This window comes from Chanodichthys erythropterus, chromosome 19 (genome assembly GCF_024489055.1).
Source record: "Chanodichthys erythropterus isolate Z2021 chromosome 19, ASM2448905v1, whole genome shotgun sequence".
NCBI lineage: Eukaryota > Metazoa > Chordata > Actinopteri > Cypriniformes > Xenocyprididae > Chanodichthys > Chanodichthys erythropterus.
This window is the reverse complement of record NC_090239.1, coordinates 26,535,612-26,558,422: the sequence shown is the minus strand read 5'-3', so window position 1 is coordinate 26,558,422 and position 22,811 is coordinate 26,535,612. Positions and strand designations below refer to the sequence as shown.

The 22,811-nt window shown below is 37.9% G+C and overlaps 1 protein-coding gene across 1 annotated transcript; it reads left to right on the top strand.

Moving 5' to 3' along the window:
* Positions 1-3,264: 3,264 nt before the first annotated feature.
* LOC137008060 (sarcoplasmic reticulum histidine-rich calcium-binding protein-like) lies at positions 3,265-14,938 on the top strand. Its single transcript, XM_067369854.1, has 6 exons — positions 3,265-4,522; positions 13,344-13,444; positions 13,716-13,784; positions 13,973-14,027; positions 14,210-14,246; positions 14,402-14,938. Exons 1-6 carry the CDS (start codon positions 3,739-3,741, stop codon positions 14,421-14,423), a joined length of 1,068 nt encoding a protein of 355 aa, XP_067225955.1. The 5' UTR covers positions 3,265-3,738; the 3' UTR covers positions 14,424-14,938.
* The last annotated feature ends 7,873 nt before the right edge of the window (positions 14,939-22,811 follow it).

Here is a 22,811-nt window from a genome sequence, read left to right as displayed (position 1 = left end):
TTGAAAAAACATTGGTATTTTTCATCATTGAAATAACATTATTTCAGGGTGCAAACCTGATGAAAAATCAACTTAAAATTCAACGTTGATCAACATTGATTCAACGTTATTTTGGTTAAGGCATTAACATTGATTCAACGTTGAATCAATGTTGGTCTGCTATCTGGGATTTCGTGTGTGTCCCCGTCAGGAATGTAACGAGTGCAGGGAGAAGCACACTTCCTATATATATATTGTGTCTTATTGTGTATATGTATGTAGTGTTGTGAGACTCTTGTCCTCAGACAAAGAGAAGACAAACAAACACTAAATAGGACGCACAAACAGCGATCACAAATATATACACAAGTGTTGCTGAGACTCTTGTCCTCAGACGAAGAGTGAAACCAAAATAATGGAGGGACAGACAAACACTAAATAAGACACACGGGATAACATGGAGCGCTTGCTGAAGATAGCAGAAGCTAGTGTTCTCTGCATCCGGGCATGCTTTATAGTTTCCTGGTCCGTGACGTCACCGGTCTCTGACGTCTCGTTACACGATTGGTTGGAAACAGGAGTGCTTCAATGACGATATCACGCAGAAGGTTCCCAATGCGTTTCACGCAGCGTCGATAGTTCCCACGAAAGGGAACTGGGTCTCTCAAAAGATTACTTCCATTGTCATGTGCACACTGGCCTGACCAGGACTTCTGAAACTTTTTAACCATCCAGACTGCACTCTAGTATATAGGCCTTCTAGGCCCCGACAGGTGTTGAAAGAGGTCTGAATCAGCGATTAATCAGTTTGGATTGTGAAATGTTATGTGATATGTTCTACAAAAATGTGTACTTTAAAGTCCTATTGGTGCTTTGACTGCTTCTGTTGCTCTCCTCATTTGTAAGTTGCTTTGGATAAAAGTGTCTGTTAAATGATTAAAAATGTAAAACACATGCATTCTGATGGGGATTTATTCACGGTGGAGGTGCGAGTTTTGTGATCCTGCGAACCCAGGAACACGCATACTGCTCATGTTGAAAATACCTTACATCCCCATGAGAAACTATTACTGACTGAAAACTAAATGACGTGCAAGAACAAACCTCTTGCGGAAGCTCAAACATGCTGCCTAGCACACGAGCAACAACAAAAAAGAGGTTTGTTCTTGCACATCATTCAGGTTCATTTGAGCTTCTGTTTATTTTTGCTGATCAATGTTTATATGTGAGTAAAAGCCTAAATTAAATCTGTTCATTTTAAAAAGTGATTAAAACGTCTCTTCAGAAAATTTGGATTAGACTGCTCAATTCATATGGATTAGTTTTTCAGATCTCTTCATGAACTTTTTGAAGCATCAAAGTTGCAGTTGCGTAGGCTGTCTATGGAGGAACAATACGATCCATAACGTTAACATTTCTGTTAACTAGATTCATTTCAGTATGGCTACTGTACCCCTTCATCATGACCTTCCCTAAACATAGGCTAAACCATTAATCAGAACACACACAAATACATACAAACATATGTATGTAGTGTATATATATATACACACACACATATATATATATATATATATATATATATATATATATATATATATATATATATATATATATATATATATATATATATATATATATATATATATATACACACACATATATATATATATATATATATATATATATATATATATATATATATATATATATATATATATATATATATATATATATATATATATATATATATATATATATATATATATATATATATATATATATATATATATATATATATATACATACGTGTGTGTATATATATATATATATATATATATATATATATATATATATATATACACACACACACACATATATATATATATATATATATATATATATATACATATATATATATCCATGCAAATAAAGCCCCTTTGAATTGAATACATTTTTAATTGATATATATGATATATTTATTTATTTATTTTCATGCAAATAAAGCCTTTTGAATTGAATTAATTTTTTGTGAGTGTTAAAGGGGGCTGCTCCCATAAGGTATACATTTACAGCATGTACTGTATATATTTTTCTCATGCTTCTATGGTCATAAATATTACTAACATCCTAATGTTGCGTTATGTTAAGATACATTCACATAAACATGCACAACAATTTAATATCAATGAATGAAGCTGCTCAGTTTAAGTCAAGAAAGAAGTTTGGTCAACAGTGAAAAATATACAAGGCAACCAATTGCATTCAACAAAACATTTAATTATATATTATATCCAGGGAGAGGGTAGGTAAATTTTCCTTAAATGTTCTGTCTTCAAAGAAACTCACTCGACTTCCTACAGGGAGAGAAAGATGGCAGAAAGCAGGCCAGAAAAGGAATACAAGTGTTCACAATAGCCGTTACATTCTTCTAGCGCAGCCGTATGATGATCTGGAGACCTAGTGGTGAATCAAGAATCAGTCAAATGCTTATACATACATTGATAACAAAAGCATTCAAACTCCACACTATAAGTAATGCTATAGTTACTTTTTGGGTGAGAGCATTCCACTGCCAGAAGCAGACTGTGGGCCTGTTTCCACCTGGTGTTAAGAAGTTCTAATCTGAAGTGGATGACACTAAAATACAATGAGGTCTAAATGGGTTTGAGTTTGTTCACTTTCAACCACTTCCAGAGGTTTTTGAAAATGCATTTGACTGGACTGCTTTCATAGTGGACTGTGCTCATGTGGTCGAATGTGTTCGAACCGCGACTAAGGACTGTCTACTCTCCGCCTACTGACCTAATGTATAAACTGCGTTCAGCTGGTCTTATGAAGCTTGGAAGAGCCAGGATACTTTTTAATATAACTCACATTGTGTTTGACTGAAAAAAGAGAGTCATGTACACCTAGGATGACTTGAGGGTGAGCAAATTATAGGACAATTGTAGGATTTAATTTTTGTGTGAACTAACCCTTTTAGTTAAACTTCGATCTTATGGTACAGTATACTAGAGGAACCCGTGGAGAACTCCACTGGCTGGGTTTTAGATGTGAAAATCTTCTGGAAAGTAAATACAAATTAATTTAATTTTCATCACCTGAAAGGTAGCAGGTGCAGAGAGTGGAGATTGTAAGATATAGTATAGAGTACGGAGTTGACCTTTAGAAATGGACCTGGTATAGGGAAAGAGAGAGCGAGTGAGGAACGGATGGAGTTTCACCAGCTGAGTGATCTATTGAAGGTCAGATCATGCAGTGTACTGCTGCTATTGAGAGCCTCTTTATATAGCTTCCCACCCTCCAGGCCTAAGGAGAGTCGAAATGGGTCTGGCTTCACTCAGTTGTGTGAATGTTTGAAAAAAGTTGGTTTCTAAAGTTAATTTGTGCTTCCCTGTAATCTTCCTTTTATTTGCCTCACTTTCTCTCACACATTCACATAGACAAAGATGTAATAATACAGGGTGTTAGAAGTGTGTCTCGTGCATGTGGCCCTGTCAATCATCTCAGTATGTTCCTCTGTGCTACACCATGCAGAGAATGGTGTGAGTGTACATGTGACCGCACAACAAAGACCAGCCCCTCTCTTTCACTCAGCTAACTCTGGTGGATCTGGCAACTGCAGCTCCAAGTAGGTTTGAAGGGTGTCCCTCTGTGTGATCTTGACTTGTGAATCTTGGGTGGATACGAACACGTTTTTATAGAGTGGACTGTCTGGTTTTTCCTGCTGCTCTTGTGTGAGGTAGTGACTGCAAGATGGCAGTTTTACGCAGCTGGCTTTTGGGGCTTATCGTAGCTCTGCTTTGCACTGGAGCTTTCAGGGATTCTGTACAGGCCGAAGAAAGGCTGCAAAGTGAGGAAGCCGAGGAGCTGGGAGGTCTGGAGCCTACTGGAGGTGAGAAAGAGGAGGTGGCTGATGATGAGGAAGGTGGAAACACAGCTGATGACGCAGGAGGAGATGGGGAAGCAGAGGGAGCTCCTGAGGAAGAAGTGTCACCAGAAGTGGAGATAACGGAGGAGGAGGAAGAAGCCACTGAGGCTGAAGTGGAGGAAGCTGAGGAGGAAGGAGCAGATGAAGAGGAAGATGATGAGACAGGAGAAGTAGAAGATGAACAAGACGTTGCAGAGGAAGATAATGAGACTGGAGCAGATGACGAAGAAGCAGCAGTAGAGGAAGATGAGATAGAAGGAGGAGAAGATGATGAGACCGGAGATGTAGAAGATGAACAAGAAGAAGATGAGGAGACAGGAGGAGTAGAAGATGAACAAGAAGAAGAGGAAGATGAGGAGACAGGAGTAGAAGATGAACAAGAAGAAGATGAAGAGGAGGAAGAGGCAGATGAAGTAGCAGAGGATGAGGTAGATGTAGAAGCATTAGAAGAAGATGATAATTCAGCACAACAGACAGCAGAGGAAGAAGAAACTGCAGCAGAAGAGGAAGCACAAGATGAGGAAGAGGCAGATGGGGAAACGGTAGCTGCTGATGAAGATAATGAGGAGGCTGGAGATGAAGAGACTGTAGTTGAGGATAATGCTGAAGGTAACTACAGAATTAGCCTTTACAGAGAATCAGTGTCAAGTGATCTTACATATGCATGCAATTTAGGTCAAAGGAAAAAGCAGAGTTTTTTTCTGTATATCACAATAATCACTGGCTCTTAGTGAGCTGCCTAACAAGGCCACATCCTAACTGAAACTGAACCTTATAAGTTACTGATTTGGAATGCTCTGCATAGACAGCAGCTAAACAGCACTCTTGAATTGCCATTAACATGTTGTTAGGCTAACAATGTGATACTCTAACAGGCTCTAAAAACATGAATATTGGATAACACGGTTACTGTAATCAAATTATTCAGTTTAAAAATCAATGCTTTTTATTATTTAATGGACTATATTTACAATCTACTATCTTCAAAGGATTTTTCACCTAGTTTGAATAGGATTGGCCAAAGGAAGTTAACTTGAAGGCAAAATAATTATTGAGCCTACATTTTGGGGCATATACTTGACCCTGTAAAGCCTGATATATGTAAGCAATAAGGTATGAGTGGCTGCGCTGCGGCTGTGCTGCTTCGTTTTGCGTCATGCCTAACAATGACTTATTCACGATACAGCATTAGCCTCGAGTACCTTATTGCTTTTCATAAAACAGTTTCCACACAGTACAAATATTAAAGCCAAAAATATGTATCAATACAACTTTCAAGTAAAGTTTTTCCGCCTGAAAAAATAGTCCCTGACCGTGAACAGCAACAGAAGTTAAATTATTACGCCATTACAACACCGTCTTTGAGTGTGTCAGTCATTAGCGAAGACTTTTACATTGAAAAGACTGAATTGTTGTGAACACGGAACAAGACGCAACTGCTTTGACTAGAGCTGTCAGTCATAGGAAAACCCTTTAACTGTTAAAAGGACAAGATAATACATCAGACATTTAAACATATTTTTAATTATGAACATAGGAAAATGCTAAATCTGAATGCAGGTAATAAACTCGTTCACTCCATCTCTTTCTCACAACACTCTTCTACATAATACAGTAAGCTTCAATGAACAATATCAAGTGAGAATAAACAGTATCCGTTGCGAAGAGTGGTTGCTAAGGGTGTTGTGTAGTGATACACAGAACGGGTGGGTGAAGCGGTCATAGCCGTGTTTTATTGTGAATCAGAATCAAGGACAGGAACTAACCGTTTTGTAAGTAATAGTCAGAAAAATTGAGAAAAATACTATATTGTTTTAATTTTGAGTCTCGCATAGTAAAAATATGGAGCTCACAATCGAGTGGAATAAAACACAAAATATGAAATTTAGTGAAGATGCTGTTATTTTTATGACCTGAAAGATTGAATTCTGATAGCTTTTAATGTAAATCAGTGAGATCTTTTATAACAATATAGCAAACTACTTATTTAAAATGCATATAAATATCAGTTGTCACTGTATATCTCCCAATAATGTCCTACTAAAATGATATTTAAATGCTTGGGTTTATGATCAAAGCTCTATAGTTTTTTTTGTGGGGGCAAAACATAATACAACACAATGATGATTGAGAGATGAACAAATCCTCAAAAGCCTCTTGTATCCTATTTGATATTTATCTAAAAAATTAAGTATGGATAATCTAATAGCTGCTTCAGTCAAGTAAATGTTTATCTTAAAATATTACTAACAATATAAATGTTATTATGCTTACTTTATAAAAATCACTTCAGATTTTACAGCAAAAAGACACGTGAACCACGGCCAGAAGATGAACATGAATTATACTAAAAGGCCTTTTACTTGTTAAAATAAGAACTATCAGATGACACAATGTTTTTCAGCAGTGTTTGATCTTGTTGATAATTTAGAGGTCTTGGAAAATGTGTGTATCAAATATGATACAGTAGGCTTTATAGGGTTATGCTGTCTACATAGGCATTTCTCTAGGTTTTTGGAACAGAGCCATTGTTGGCTGTCTAAAGTCCTGTGCATACCCTTCAGTGAGTCTGTGAAGTCACACATCAGCCCTAAAATAGCTCACTATATCTGAACAGCTACAGCAGCTGAAATATTCCAACCACTTTATGTCCTTTCTGGTTGAATGCTGTTGACATGAACTTAACACACAGCATATATGTTACAAGGTATCACATGACTGTATGGCCAGCAGTGAAACCTAGGATCTGTTATCAATTTACAAGTACAAAGTACATTTCAGTTTTGGCTGTCATTTAACTTAGAACAAAGCAACCATATCTATTAAACTAACTACTGTTGGATGAATATATTTTGTGCCAAACTTAATAGCAATTAATTGGCAGTTTAAGAAATAAAATCAACTACAGGCTGGCATTAGAGTTGTTGAACCCAGCTGTACAATAATGTTATTGTTGACTGATGGTTTAGATTAAAGAGTTAGTTCACCCAAAAATGAAAATAATGTCATTTATTATTCACCCTCATGTCGTTCTCCACCCCTAAGACCTTCGTTCATCTTCGGAACAAAAATTAAGATATTTTTGATTAAATCTGATGGCTCAGTGAGGCCTGCATAGACAGCAATGGTACTTCCTCTTTCAAGATCCATAAAGGCACTACAAACACCTTTAAATCATCTCATGTGAGTACACTGGTTCTACCTTAATATTATAAAGTGACAAGAATATTTTTTTGTGCTGCAAAAAAAACAAAATACCGACTTTTTAACAATATCTAGTGATGGCCGATTTCAAAACAATGCTTCATGAAGCTTCGGAGCTTTACGAATCATATCAGTGGTTCGGAGCGCCAAAGTCATGGGATTTCAGCAGTTTGATACGCGATCCAAATCATTGATTCGACTCAAAAGATTCATAACGCTCTGAAGCAGTGTTTTGAAATCTGCCATCACTAGATATTGTTAAAAAGTACAATATCTAGTGATGGCAATATCATTTTTTTTTTCTTTTTTTCACAAAAAAACATTCTTGTCGCTTTATAATATTAAGGTAGAACCACTGAACTCACATGAACTGATTTAAATATGTTTTTAGCACCTTTATGGATCTTGAGAGAGGAAGTACCATTGCTGTCTATGCAGGCCTCACTAAGCCATTGGATTTGATCAAAAATATCTTAATTTGTGTTCCGAAGATGAACAAAGGACTTACGGGTGTAGAGTAAGTGAGAGTGAGTAATAAATTACCTTATTTTCATTTTTGGGTGAACTAACCCCATTATGACCACCTTCCTAATACTGTGTTAGTCCCTCTTTTGCTGCCAAAACAGCTCTGACCCATCGAGGCATGGACTCCACTAGACCCCTGAAGGTGTGCTGTGGTATCTGACACCAAGATTTTATTCACTTCACCTGTCAGTGGTCATAATGTTATGCCTGATCAGTGTATATCAAGAAGAAGAAAGGTCTAAGCACTGAACCTTGCACCTCAGTGGTTAGCTGATATGACTTGGACACAAATTCACTCCAGGAAACCTGAGAGTTGACTGAACACAATTTCTTTTTGTAAAGCTTGTGATAGAAAAGTTGACAGGACTATTCTGTAGCTTTCAACTGCTGTAGAGTTGAGTGTTGTAGCTGAGCCTGCCGAAATGAGGTGGGAAAGTAGTCAGTAGTAAGAGATGCATTGATGTGAGAGAGTGGAGTTGGAGAGATCTCATTAAAGATCCTGTGATTAGTTAGCATGTGTCTGAAGTGCTGCTGATCTTGTTTCAGTAGTAATTGACCTTGGCAGCAGAAACAAGAGGAGGAGAAGGAGGAGATGAGAGATTTATATTTACATTAGTTGCATTAGTCTGCAATAATGAAGGGAGATGACAGACAACTAGAGAAAGAGGTGGTCAGAGAAATACAAGAAAGTTACAAGATTATGTTAGGGATATAGTTATGGGTAAAGGCCCCAATATACTAATGGCAATGTTCTTTTTTGTTCTTCGCTTAGTTCTTATTAAAACTTTAAAAAAAACCTTTAATATTAGCAAACATCCCAAAGCTTCCCACACTGCTTGGAGCAGCATTTAGCTGGAGAGTTTAAAGTAGGGGTGTCCAAACTCGGTCCTGGAGGCCCACTGTCCTGCAGAGCTACTCCAACCCCAATTAAACACACCTAAATCAGCTAATTAATGTCTAATTAGGCATACTGAAAACTTCAAGGAAGGTGTGTTGAGGCAAGTTGGAGCTAAACTCTGCAGGACAGTGGCCCTCCAGGACCGAGTTTGGAGACCCCTGGTTTAAGGTGCTGTATGTAATTTTTTGAATGTACTAAAGGAAAAAAATAAAATAAATAAAAAATACCATATGTACCAATATGATATTTAGGAACATGCTACATTCACCTACTCATTTCTCTTCTACTCATGCTACATGAGTTATTTTATGCTACAGCCAGTTATTTTACTTTCAAATGTGTCGGAATGTCTGTTTTTGTTCTGGTCTGTGTGATTCCGCCCACTGCCAATTTACCCAACAGTATTTTGACACACCGGGTTGCCAGTTGGGGGAAACACGTATTGCTTCCTGCAAGGAAGCTTCTTGAGGAGTCATGAATGAGGATACACAGGGTGTATCCTTCCCTCGCATCCTAAGGAGGTGGAGCTAAGATGCAAGGAAAGGAAACGGGGATGCACAAATAAGAGATGAGAAACACCCAGTATGTAAGTCTCCTCGCCTTCCATTGTTAATTGCACTATTGTGTGTTCTCAATCTGGCAACTCACGTGAGCATCGAGTCTGAGGAAGAGGAGAAGGGGAAACGACTCTCACTAATATTTTTAATTTGTTCTGCAGTACCCATTTCAACCACCAGCTGTCAGTATTCCATACTGCACCTTTTAGCTGCAATACATCTGCCTGCCTGAAAATTTCTGGTGGGCCTGTCCCAATCCCAACATTTTTGCATCACTTGCATAATCAGGGCTGGAGCTAAGTTCTGCTGAAAGGCACAGGATTGGACACCCCTTGCTGTAGGCAGCACCATTGCTGGGTAGAGCAATGTATTTTGATTTGCAGGTTTTGACATGATGAGGGCAACAACTTTCTCTTAAGAATCAACTACTAGTACTTGTTTATTTACAAGTAAACCTAACACTGTCCTAACCTGGGGCCTGTACCATGAAGCCAGATTAGCTGTCTAACCAGGTAAGTTTTAGATTAGTTTGCGCCGATCCTGTGTTTTAGGACCATGAAAGTGACTTTTAGCGGTGTTCATCGCCATAGTAGCTTACGCTCCACGGCTAACCTGCTCTGGGGCAGGTTTTGTTCTGGGTAAGATATACGAAAAATTGGACCAATTAGATTTGAGAAAAGTGACAGACACATTCAACACAATAAAGCACTGTACAAATTGTGAATAAAGAAGGAATGCAATAATTTACAAATCTCATAAACTTATATTTTATTCACAATAGAATATAGATAATATATCAAATGTTGAAAGTGAGAAATTTTTAAATGTCATGAGACATTTCAAAATGTCATGAGAGCTACACATTCCAAAAAAGTTGGGACAGGTAGCAATAAGAGGCCGGAAAAGTTAAATGTACATATAAGGAACAGCTGGAGGACCAATTTTCAACTTATTAGGTCAATTGGCAACATGATTGGGTATAAAAAGAGCCTCTCAGAGTGGCAGTGTCTCTCAGAAGTCAAGATGGGCAGAGGATCACCAATTCCCCAAGTGCTGCGGTGAAAAATAGTGGAGCAATATCAGAAAGGAGTTTCTCAGACAAAAATTGCAAAGAGTTTGAAGTTATCATCATCTACAGTGCATAATATCATCCAAAGATTCAGAGAATCTGGAACAATCTCTGTGCGTAATGGTCAAGGCCGGAAAACCATACTGGATGCCCGTGATCTTCGGGCCCTTAGACGGCACTGCATCACATACAGAAATGCTACTGTAATGGAAATCACAACATGGGCTCAGGAATACTTCCAGAAAACATTGTCGGTGAACACAATCCACCGTGCCATTCGCCGTTGCCGGCTAAAACTTTATATGTCAAAAAAGAAGCCATATCTAAACATGATACAGAAGCGCAGGCGTTTTCTCTGGGCCAAGGCTCATTTAAAATGGACTGTGGCAGATGAATCAAAATTTGAAGTTCTTATTGGAAAACTGGGACGCCATGTCATCCGGACTAAAGAGGACAAGGACGACCCAAGTTGTTATCAGCGCTCAGTTCAGAAGCCTGCATCTCTGATGGTATGGGGTTGCATGAGTGCGTGTGGCATGGGCAGCTTACACATCTGGAAAGGCACCATCAATGCTGAAAGGTATATCCAAGTTACATATGCTCCCATCCAGATGTCATCTCTTCAGGGAAGACCTTGCATTTTCCAACATGACAATGCCAGACCACATACTGCATCAATTACAACATCATGGCTGCGTAGAAGAAGGATCCGGGTACTGAAATGGCCAGCCTGCAGTCCAGATCTATCACCCATAGAAAATATTTGGTGCATCATAAAGAGGAAGATGCGACAAAGAAGACCTAAGACAGTTGAGCAACTAGAAGCCTGTATTAGACAAGAATGGGACAACATCCCTATTCCTAAACTTGAGCAACTTGTCTCCTCAGTCCCCAGACGTTTGCAGACTGTTATAAATAGAAGAGGGGATGCCACACAGTGGTAAATTTGGCCTTGTCCCAACTTTTTTGAGGTGTGTTGATGCCATGAAAAATTTTCCCTTAAAATGATACATTTTCTCAGTTTAAACATTTGATATGTCATATATGTTGTATAGTGAATAAAATATACATATAAGGAACATATACATATACACACAATATTTTCGTGCCACATCATTAGGGCCCGAGCACCGATGGTGTGAGGACCCTATTGGAATTGCTCAGCCAATTATTCTTCTTCTCCAAAATGAATCGCATTTTTGAGGGCCTAAACGTTGCACACACATCAGAAGTGGTGAAAATTTACATCTGATATGGGTTTCAGAATTAGGTGTGGCAAAATGGCTCGACAGCGCCACCTACAAAATTTCAATTAAGCGCCCTTCGTGCTACGTTTCACGTACAGTTATGAAATTCGGTAGACAGATTTAACAGTCCAGTACCTACAAAAAAGCCCCTGGGTGCAAGGTTTGTAAACCCAACAGGAAGTGAGATATTTTGAATTTTCTCCACAATATTTTGGCAGTTTTTGCCATTTCCACATGTTGTTCTTTAACGAACTCCTCCTAGAGCTTTAATCAGATCAACATCATATTTGGTCAGTCTAATCTAAAGGCCTTTGAGACGTTAAATTGCGAAGATCTAGAGTTTTCGCTGAAGGATGTGTCCATGGCGGCCTGGCCAAGTTTGATGTTTCGCCATGAAACAGGAAGTTATTGTAACTCGGGCATACAAGGTCTGATCTGCCCCAAATTTCACATGTTTTATTAGAGTCCTGACCTGAAGACATCTATATGACAATATTCAGTTACAGTCATAGCACCACCTGGGGGCAACAGGAAATGACATGTTTTACACTGTGATTAACTCCTCATAGAGATTAAACCAGAAACACATCATATATGGCCAGTCTAATCTAAAGGCCTTTGAGACGTTAAATTGTGAAGATCTATAGTTTTCGTTGAAGTTCGTGTCCGTGGTGGCCTGACAAATTCTGATGTTTCGCCAGAATGATGAAGCTGTTGTAACTCAAGCATACAATATCTGATCTGCTCCAAACTTCACATGTGTGATAAGAGTCCTGGCCTAAAGACATCTATATGACAATATTCAGTTAGCCATAGCGCCACCTGCTGGCAACAGGAAATGGCATACTTTACACTGTAATTCACTACCAGATTCACGTTTCATTATGCCACGAAGTACCAAACATGCTAGAAACATGTTAAATTATGCAACACTTGGCTGAGTGCTAATGTATGCAAATAACGCCACGAAAGAAACAGGAAGTTGTTGTAACTCAGGCATACAATGTCTGATCTGTTTCAAACTTCACATGTTCGACGATAGTCCTTGCCTGAAGACATCAACATGGCAATATTCAGTGACGGTCAAAGCGCCACCTGTTGGCCACAGGAAGTGTGGCATTTCGAAATGACTTTGGCATAATTGTCCTGTATTCTCTCGCTTACATGCATGTCGCCCACTGTTCACTGTTTTCCTAAGGCCAATGGGTGGCGGTGAGCCCAGGTGCGAGGGCCCTTTCATCGCTGCTTGCAGCTTTAATTGCATTCTGTTTTTATTCACAATTTGTACAGTGTCCCAACTTTTTTGAGATCGGGTTTGTATAAACAGATCATATTTAATATAAATAAGCTGTAGAATCAATAGATAACTCTTTAAAAATGGCTACATGTGACCTTACATGTTTGAGTCTCTATCGCCATATATAATCAACTATATAAACTAACTTCACAAGTTTCACTTGCACTGATAGAGCAAGATAATTTCTTTTATTTGTCCTCTTTCATGGACAAGTATTTTTGTCAGTGTAAATGCATTTAAATTCTTCATTTTTAAAACTCAAAAGAGTTTTGAATTACGCTGACTCTCTCATGAAAAGTGAATCATAGTTTATCTCTGTTGCAAGACATGTGATTGGCTGTTTGCCACAGATGTCACACAGTCGTGCACATGCTCAACAAACTCAGGATCAAAGCCCGAGTTGACAGACAAAGTTGATGATCAGCGTCATGGTTCCAACAAAGCCGGATTGGAGTGGTTTGGTTTTGTCAACTTGAAACTAATCCTATAACCCTGAGTTTGTTCAACTACCATCATGGTACAGGCCCCATGTGCAACTAAATTGAAGTATACTCTTAGCTTTACTGTTGAACATAAATCTGGTGCCTTACTAATGAAGACTTTGTTAAACCTCATCTTTCCCTTGTGCTGTAGAAACTGCTGAGGAGGAAAATGTAGAGTCAGAAGAAGTGGTCTCCATGGAGGATGAACAGTATAGATCAGGCTCTTTCTGTGGCCTTTGCTCAGTCTGTGAGGTAAATCATGCTTCTACCACACTTTTACTGACTTATGCATACCACAGCCCAACATATGTTAAGGAGCTTCAAACAAACTCAACAATTCTGGAAAAAAGATCATGACATGTCACCATGATCAGTCCATGAGGTATTATTTTTAGCATGTGCCAAACCCACTTGCATGACCCATTAGTGTGTTGAAGTATAGATCCCTTCCTAAATTTCCCCAGTAAAGAGCAGAGGTGTAACTTACTACTCCATCTGTGTCTGCCTCTCCCTTTCCTCTCAGCACTGCAGCACCTGTGACAAATGTCCCTGTGAGGAAGGAGACACATCAGCACACTGCCATCACTGTGAGGTAAGTGTTAAAGGCTAAAGGGTTAGTTCACCCAAAAAATGAAAATTCTGTCATTATTTTCTCACCCTCGTGTTGTTCCAAAACTGTAAGACCTTTGTTCATCTTCAGAACACAAATGAAGATCTTTTAATGAAATCTGAGAGCTTTTATGTATCAACTACCCTCTTACATTTCATTTCTCCTTCCAGGATTGTTCCTACTGTTACATTTGTCCTGTGATCTGTGAGACAGTCTGCCAGCCAGGTAGGACACTGCTATGAATAGGATGCACACTCTCGATTTAATGCTAGATTTTCAAATTTTTGGAAAATTTGAATGTATATATTTAGCTAATGCTGATCCAAATACATTTTCAGCACTTTTTATATTTTATGTAATTACTTTCTGTCCTTTTGGATTATATTTTATTCAATGTTTGTTTTTAGGTGGAATTCTTGATGTAATAAGCGGTTCTCTCTACCAGTAAGGATGCAACATTAATCCAAAATTTACTTGCAGTATAATCACATTCATATATTCAATATTCATACCAGCTATCAGCATAACTTCATATTGAGCCTTACTTGTGTGTTTTTTTTTTTTTTGTTTTTTTTTTTTGCCCACCACTTCACCTTCAGGACGGTGAAGACATTACTCTGAATACGTTTGGTGTTCTTCACAGCGCCATCTTTTGGTGACAAGAGGAATTACAGACTCATGGTCAAATAATTCACTTGAAGACCAGATCTGGGGATTTTCACACTGAGGCCAATAATGGGAGTGGACAATCTACTATATCTTAGATATAATTGAGGAACTGCCAGGACCCTAATGTTTACCATTTAATGAAACTCTAAAGGTGACTTTACATGCTGCATTAAATGAATAACAATTAAATATGATTAAGTGCAAAGGTTCTTAAATAATATTTCACAACATTACTATTTTTGACTGTATTTGTGATCAAATAAATACAGCCTTGGTGAACATAAGATTCTTCTTTAAAAAAACCCAACAACAGCAACAACATAATAATAGGGAAAATGTAATGTATCAGTTCCGTCTGGTCTTATACCCAAAATTTGAAAGTGTCATCCTGGTTTCAGATTAATCAGTGTCAATCTCAGTAAATGGGTACAATTTATGAGTGTGTGAATTAACAGAATAAACACAATACGGTATTAAATAAACACAATAGAGTGTAGTGCAGAAACCTCAGCATATTATATTCATACTTTTTTTTTTGTTTACACTTGTTACACTAGTTCTTATTAAAACTAATGACACCCACACTTTTCTATGGTTTGCTCATACAACAGAATCCTCTGTCTTAAAGGCATGGAAATTTGGTTGAAGTATGAAACTTCTGAGCTCTAGCCTTCTCTGAAAGTCATGTAATGGATAGTGCATTGAAATAAGCTGTTTATTGTTATTATAGAGCCAGTGAATGCTGAAAAAGACTCTTGTTGTCAGGTTTGTTCATTGCAAGCCGAAAAACTTGTGATAATGACAGACAGCATGGCAAAAAAAGTTCCAGCCAGCTTCATTGTAATTTCTTTTCCATTTGCAGTGTACATCCACTAGAGGGCAGTATTAACTTTTCAATTCACAATTTAGTTAGAAAGTAATGGAAAATGTTGCTTTGGCAACTGGCTAAAATAATACAATATAATAATAATAAAACAATACAATTTAAGTTTATTTTATTATTTTATTGTTTATTTTATTTTATATTCTAATGGTAAACTTCCACCATACTCAACTTACAGCTGAGCTCGAAAGTTTACAGAACCTGCAAAAATGCTAATCGTTTTAACAAAATAAGAAGGATAATAAAAATTGCACATTATTTTTTATTTAGTACTGTCCTGATTAAGCTATTTAACATAATATGTTTACAGAAAATCCACGAGACAAAAAAAAAAAAAAGAGCTGAATTTATAAAAATGACCCTCTGTGTGGTTACCTGGATGATCCACGACTGGTTGTTTGACAGTGACTGTATGATCTTGAGATCCATCTTTTCACACTGAAGACAACTGAGGGACTCAAACACAACTAATAAAAAAGGTTCAAACATTCATTCCAGAAGGAAACACAAGTCGGGGGGTGAAAACCTTTGAACAGGAAGATGATGTGCAAGTTTTTCTTATTTTGTTGAAAGATCATATTTTTTATTTAGTACTGGCCTTCAGAAACTACAAAAAATACTTACATGTTTTCTAGAAGACAAAAAAGTAATATTTATCCTGTTCATTCAATTCAAAAAGTTTACATCTCCAGCTCTTAATGCACCGTGTGAAAAGATGTATCTCAAAATCATACAGTCACTGCTGGAAAAGGTTCAAATATGCAAAAGATTCTGGAAAATAAAATAAAAAATCTGCAGGACCTGAAGTATTTTTCTGAAGAACAGAGCTCTGTTTCACTGCTCAGAACAAACATATATATATATTTTACAAAATGTAATATAAGTCTTAGGTGTCTCCAGAATGTGTCTATGAAGTTTAGCTCAAAATACCCCAGAGATCATTTATTACAGCTTGTCAAATTTGCCCCTATTTGGGTGTGAGCAAAAACATGCTGTTTGTGTGTGTCCCTTTAAATGCAAATGACTGTTGCTCCAACCCCCTTTCCAGAAGAGGGCGGAGCTTTAACAGCTCACGCTTTGGTTGCTCAACAACAACAAAGCTGGAGAATCTCACGCAGCCAAAATGAGGATTGTAACTAACGTTGTTCAGCCTTACATTGTTCAAACCGAAATTGACACTGATGGAGAGACTCAGGAAGAAGTTACAACTTTTAGAATGAAGCTGGATGTTTCTGAATGGTTAGTGGATAAATTGATGTAGTTGCTGTGGAGTTGATTCAACTCATCCACTAGCATGTGCCGTCATGTTAATCTTTTGTGCAAATCCAGCTTTGAATTGATCCTCGTTTGTGAAGCAGTCCGGCGTAAAATGACGCCATGGCAACAACACTCGACTAAAACAACTCTTCTTCTTCTGTAAAGCAAGATCCATGGAATCTCACAATTCACAAGACTTTTTTATTGCAATTGTGGGATATAAACTCAAAATTCTGAGAAAAAAATAATGGCATTGTTAATATTCAGCAATTCAATTTTTTTTTAGAATTGTGAGATATATACTCAGAATTGTGAAAAAAAACACACATCATAATTGTAAGATTTAAACTTTTTTTCATGGCAGAAACATGCATTCATAGACTGCTACTGCAGAACATGTAAAAAATGATGCTCAACATGTCTCCACTTCCTTCCAGTCTTAGCCTCAGATGTCATGCCTAGGGAATCCACTAAATCTTGAATCTACTGCTGCTTCAATATATACACAATGTCATTGTGTTTACAACTGTGACAATGAGCGCTTATCAGGGTACATGGACTTGCTCCTCAGTATATCAGTGATCTTCTTGTCGTGTACAATGCCCCAAGATCCTTATGCTCATCGAATCAGTTTCTTCTTTCTGTTCCCCGCTCACGTTACAAAACTAAAGGTGATCGGGCTTTCTCGGTGGCTGCTCCTCGACTTTGGAACATTCTCCCTCTCAATATTAGATCTTCCCCTTCTGTTTTGTATTCTTTGTTTTAATTGAGGTTGTGAATTTTTCGATTGTCCTCAAGGTTTTTGATCCAGTGTGTTCTTTTTGTGTGTGAGTGTGTGTACATTTGTGTGTTTTAATTTTTCTGTACAGAACTTTGGTTGCAAACTCTGTTGTTTTGAAATGTGCTTTATAAATCATAAAAATACTATAAATACTAAACTAAAATTTAAGTTTTGTTTCAAGAACAGTCACGGAGTTGTTGTGAAGCCACTCCTTCATTATTTTAGCTGTGTGCTTAGGGTCATTGTCTTGTTGGAAGGTAAATCTTCGGCCCAGTCTGAGGTCCTGAGCACTCTGGAGAAGGTTTTCGTCCAGGATATCCCTGTACTTGGCTGCATTCATCTTTCCTTCGATTGCAACCAGTCGTCCTGTCCCTGCAGCTGAAAAACACCCCCACAGCATGATGCTGCCACCACCATGATTCACTGTTGGGACTGTACTGGACAGGTGATGAGCAGTGCCTGGTTTTCTCCACACATACCGCTTAGAATTAAGGCCAAAAAGTTCTATCTTGGTCTCATCAGATCAGAGAATCTTATTTCTCACCATCTTGGAGTCCTTCAGGCGGGCTTTCATGTGTCTTGCACTGAGGAGAGGCTTCCGTCGGGCCACTCTGCCATAAAGCCCCGACTGGTGGAGGGCTGCAGTGATGGTTGACTTTCTACAACTTTCTCCCATCTCCCGACTGCATCTCTGGAGCTCAGCCACTGTGATATTTGGGTTCTTCTTTACCTCTCTCACCAAGGCTCTTCTCCCCCGATAGCTCAGTTTGGCCCGACGGCCAGCTCTAGGAATGGTTCTGTCGTCCCAAACGTCTTCCATTTAAGGATTATGGAGGCCACTGTGCTCTTAGAAACCTTAAGTGCAGCAGAATATTTTTTGTAACCTTGGCCAGATCTGTGCCTTGCCACAATTCTGTCTCTGAGCTCTTCAGGCAGTTCCGTTGACCTCATGATTCTCATTTGCTCTGACATGCACTGTGAGCTGTAAGGTCTTATATAGACAGGTGTGTGGCTTTCCTAATCAAGTCCAATCAGTATAATCAAACATAGCTGGAGTCAAATGAAGGTGTAGAACCATCTCAAGGATGATCAGAAGAAATGGACAGCACCTGAGTTAAATATATGAGTGTCACAGCAAAGGGTCTGAATAATTAGGATCATGTGATATTTCAGTTTTTCTTTTTTAATAAATCTGCAAAAATGTCAACAATTCTGTGTTTTTCTGTCAATATGGGGTGCTGTGTGTACATTAATGAGGAAAAAAAAATGAACTTAAATGATTTTAGCAAATGGCTGCAATATAACAAAGAGTGAAAAATTTAAGGGGGTCTGAATACTTTCTGTACCCACTGTATATTGCCAGATAACCACAACCCCTCAAGTGGGTACTTGAGTCAATTTGAGCACTGCCCCTATAGGATATCTGTGTGTTTAACTCTGCTCAGGTGATATGTATATCATTTGTTTATCTATTCATATTATTTATCCCTCCATCTCCCGCATCTCCCTCCTTCATTTTCACTCTATCTCCTCTTGTATCTTTACAGCAGTCTGTGTCTTTTCTTACCACACTCATCTCTTACAGCGTCCTGCACATACACATACACATCCACATACACACGCGCCTCTGCTAAATCAGTACAATCAGTAAAATTATGCGAGTTGTCTTATCGTTTTTCATTTAAATCATTTCATTGTGACTCTCTTCTTTCTCTGAAGCTGCTCAGATTCCTGACAAAAATTTCTTTTGACGTTTATCAGCCATCACAATCTCACAGTTGACGTTTCATCGCCTACAGGTAATTGTTCACTTGAAATGTATGCAGTATACAGGCACTGATTTATGATTTATGTTACTGCTGGTGCACATAAAAAGCTGCTGTTTTAATTGTTGTCATTTGGCAACAACAATGCAATTTAATGCCACCATAAAAAAAGGTTATTTAATGGTACATTATTGACAAAAAAGGACTATCATCTACTGTAGTTATACATGTCTACAATATGTTCAAACTCCTAAGCAGGTTATGCTGGTCTGTTTTGCTTGTTTTAGAGGGGTTTTCTGCTGGTTGACCAACTATACAAGCTAAACACCAGCTTGATGAGAGACTAGCTGCTGTATCTGACCACCTGCTACGTTTTGGAGAAAATAACTTTTTTTTTTTTTATAAATTTTATTTATTTATTTAATGAAAGACAAATAAGATAAACAGCAAAGACTTTTTTTTCACAGCCTGGTTAGCTCATATACCAAGGGTGCCAATATGTTTTGGAGGGAACTGTATGTTTAATCAAAACAAGTTGAATAAGCAAAGGTTTAATGACAGGTCACACACCCAAAAGTGCATTTATGGGTCACATAAAACCTGCGTTCCACTGTGCAAAACAAAGTGAAACCACATGACCTTATTTCCTTTGTATGCGCATATACACGCTAAATGAAAAGAATGAAAGAGGAGACGAGGAGAATAAAAAAGTTCGGGAAAAGCTGTGAGTTTGATAACAGCTCAACTTCACCAGACTAAACTTTGTTTTAAAACACTGTGTCTGTGACGGAAATGGCTAGAATAAAAAATTACAACCAATCTTTTTGACAATACAACAATACTGAGACAGTTAATATATAATCTCAAATATTTAATAATTAAGCATTCATTATGCATGCAATAATCCTGGTTTATAATGGATCATGTAAATTTATGATGTAAACGTAACTAATATAATTAGTATAATTTAATTACCGATTTTTTCATTCATCCATTCTTCAAGCTGCCTGTCCTTTTTAGGGTCATAGGGTCATTTATTGAAAAAAAAAAAAAAAAAAGAAATTAATGTGCTCATTTATGAGGCAGGAACCTCATAACAATGACACCGCTGTCACAGCACAGCCCTAAAAATATGCACAGATGAAACAGATGGTGCATCACATGACTTTTTCACTTTTTCACATGACTCTCATGACAAAGACAGTCTAAATAGTTAAGAAGATTTGGGCTAGTGATGCCACTAGCCAAACTAGGCATTTTTAATGATCCTAGTTAAAATGCCATGACGTCATGTGATATTATGAGTGCAACAATGGTATGCAGTTCCAGTGCACTACATGCTCTAATAATCACTGGGCTTCCGGATTGGACTGTTGAAAACAAAGCGGAAATATTATTTGATAATATTATATATTATGTTTATTAAACAAAAACCAAATCATACACTGACCTGAACAGACAGCAAACAACTGAAAGTGAGGGCTATAAATACACAGTCTAAACAAGGGTAAAACATGGAACAAATCAGAAAAATAGCTCTAAGGACACTGGAACTAAACACAGAAACAAAGGAAACTTGGAATGGAAAAGTTGTGCTTGTCGCATAAAGATTAGTAGTGTTGAGGGTAACACATTACAAGTAACTTGAGTTATGTAAGCGGATTAGTTTTAAAAGTAACCAGTAAAGTAAAGCATTACTTTTTCAATTTACAACAAAATATCTAAGTTACTTTTTCAAATAAGTAATGCAAGTTACTTTTTCCCATTTATTGACTAACAGCTCTCCTGTCCCCATGTTGAGAGAAATAAAGGTCAGAGGTGTTGTGTGCGCTGTGTGAACATGATGGTTATTGTAGTTCTAGACTAAATGTGAACATGCATTTACTCATCTCACTTGCACTAAAACATTCAGTATTCTTCAAAATGAATAAAAACAGTGAAATGCAATCTCAGAATTGTATGCAAACCTGTAATAATTAACTATATTAAATTACACACATACTTTATGCATTTAATCTCACTTTATTAACCAATGTTTTTGTTTGCTGATCTTCAATGATCTAATTCAACCATACTAATAAGCAAAAATTACTTTACATTTAGAAATAAGACCGTTGAACTTCCTTCTCCTGTATCCTGTTCTTGTTTAATCCAGAATGGAAGCACAGCTGAAAGATTTGTTTGAGCCGTGCCCTCTACTGTACAGGTACATATCCTTCAGCCTGAGGCTTATTAATTTCACTTTTGGTGTGAAAGGGCCTTTACATTTGCCAAAAATTTAACTTTTTTTTCTGTTGTTATTAAAAAACAAACAAGCAATCCCAGCCCAGGTGAGAAAAAGTAATGCAAAAGTAATGTAATGGATTACTTTTCATTAAACCGCAATTAGTTACTTTTAAAAGTAACTTTCCCCAACACTGCAGATTACATTATTGTCAAAATAATTCATGCAGATTCACGGAAGCAACTCAAAAAGCTGTATTATTCATGCCAAGCCAGTAGTTGGCGATGTCATCACCGTTTTAACAAATTAGCGTTTTTGTAGCTCAAACAGAGATGATAACAGTATTGTTTAAAAAAAAAAACAGCACTTTGTACACACAAAAGTTTGCATTTTTTGCATTTAAAAGGTTTGTGTTTTTAGTTGAAAACAGTGTTGTGTAAACCAGGGGTTCCCAACCACTTTCTTGGAGCACCCCCAACACTGCATGTTTTCCAAGTCTCTGTAATCTAACACTCCTGATTCAGATCATCAGCTCGTTAGTAGAGACTCCAAGACCAGGGGTGCTTTTCAATATCCCTCCTCGTTTCCTCGCTCCTCCGTCCTCCATCCTATGACCCGGAAACCGATGGAGCTCAGCCATCTTGAAGGACATCTCAATTCTCTAATTGCACCGCGAGGAGGTGCGGAACGAGGAGTGAGGAAGCTTCCCGAGGAGTCACGAGCGAGGATACACAGGTGCATCCTTTGCGGAAGTCTTTCTCGTCGAGAAACCTGATGCACGCATAAATTCTCCTCCCCCTTCATATCTGTCACAAGAATTTAAATGTATGCTTTAATGTATGCAGTTTAAATAAACTTTACATGTCACATATTTCAATGGGGCATCTTGCTTTATTAATATTTATTATATTTTTTAATAACCAAACTTTAACAACATATGGTCAGATCCCTCATGCGCAGCTGATGACGCTTTGGAATGACGCTAAAGGGAGTGAGGATATATCATTTTACTTTATTCAATTCCTCCATCCTCGCTTCTTTTCCTTGTTTCCTTCCCTCGAGTCCTGAAGGGGTGGAGCTAAGACGCGAGGAAAGGCAGCGAGGAAAAGAAACGAGGATGCACAAATAAGAATTGAGATGCAACCCGAGATGGTCCTCACTGCAGAACACAAAATCCAGGGGATGGATCTAGATCCAACTCCTCCCACTTTATATATACATTAACCATACCCGTCTCCGCTCCCTGGATCTCGTGTGTTCCTCAGTGAGGGGCTACTAAATTTATGGAATGTATTCCAGAAAGCAAGGTTAGCTTACCCTTACATTAACCCTGACCTCTCATTAATTAACCCAAACCTTGCTTACTTATGCTGGTTTCAAAAACGTGGATGGAAGTAAGTTCAGTCAACCCAGGGTATGTTCACAGTGA

Excerpts from the sequence above, each read along its gene's own strand:
- LOC137008060 (XM_067369854.1), top strand. The coding sequence starts at position 3,739 with ATGGCAGTTTTACGCAGCTGGCTTTTGGGGCTTATCGTAGCTCTGCTT. Across the intron at positions 13,445-13,715 it reads GCCTTTGCTCAGTCTGTGAG|CACTGCAGCACCTGTGACAA; the intron begins GTAAATCATGCT and ends CTTTCCTCTCAG. Across the intron at positions 13,785-13,972 it reads CACACTGCCATCACTGTGAG|GATTGTTCCTACTGTTACAT; the intron begins GTAAGTGTTAAA and ends TTCTCCTTCCAG.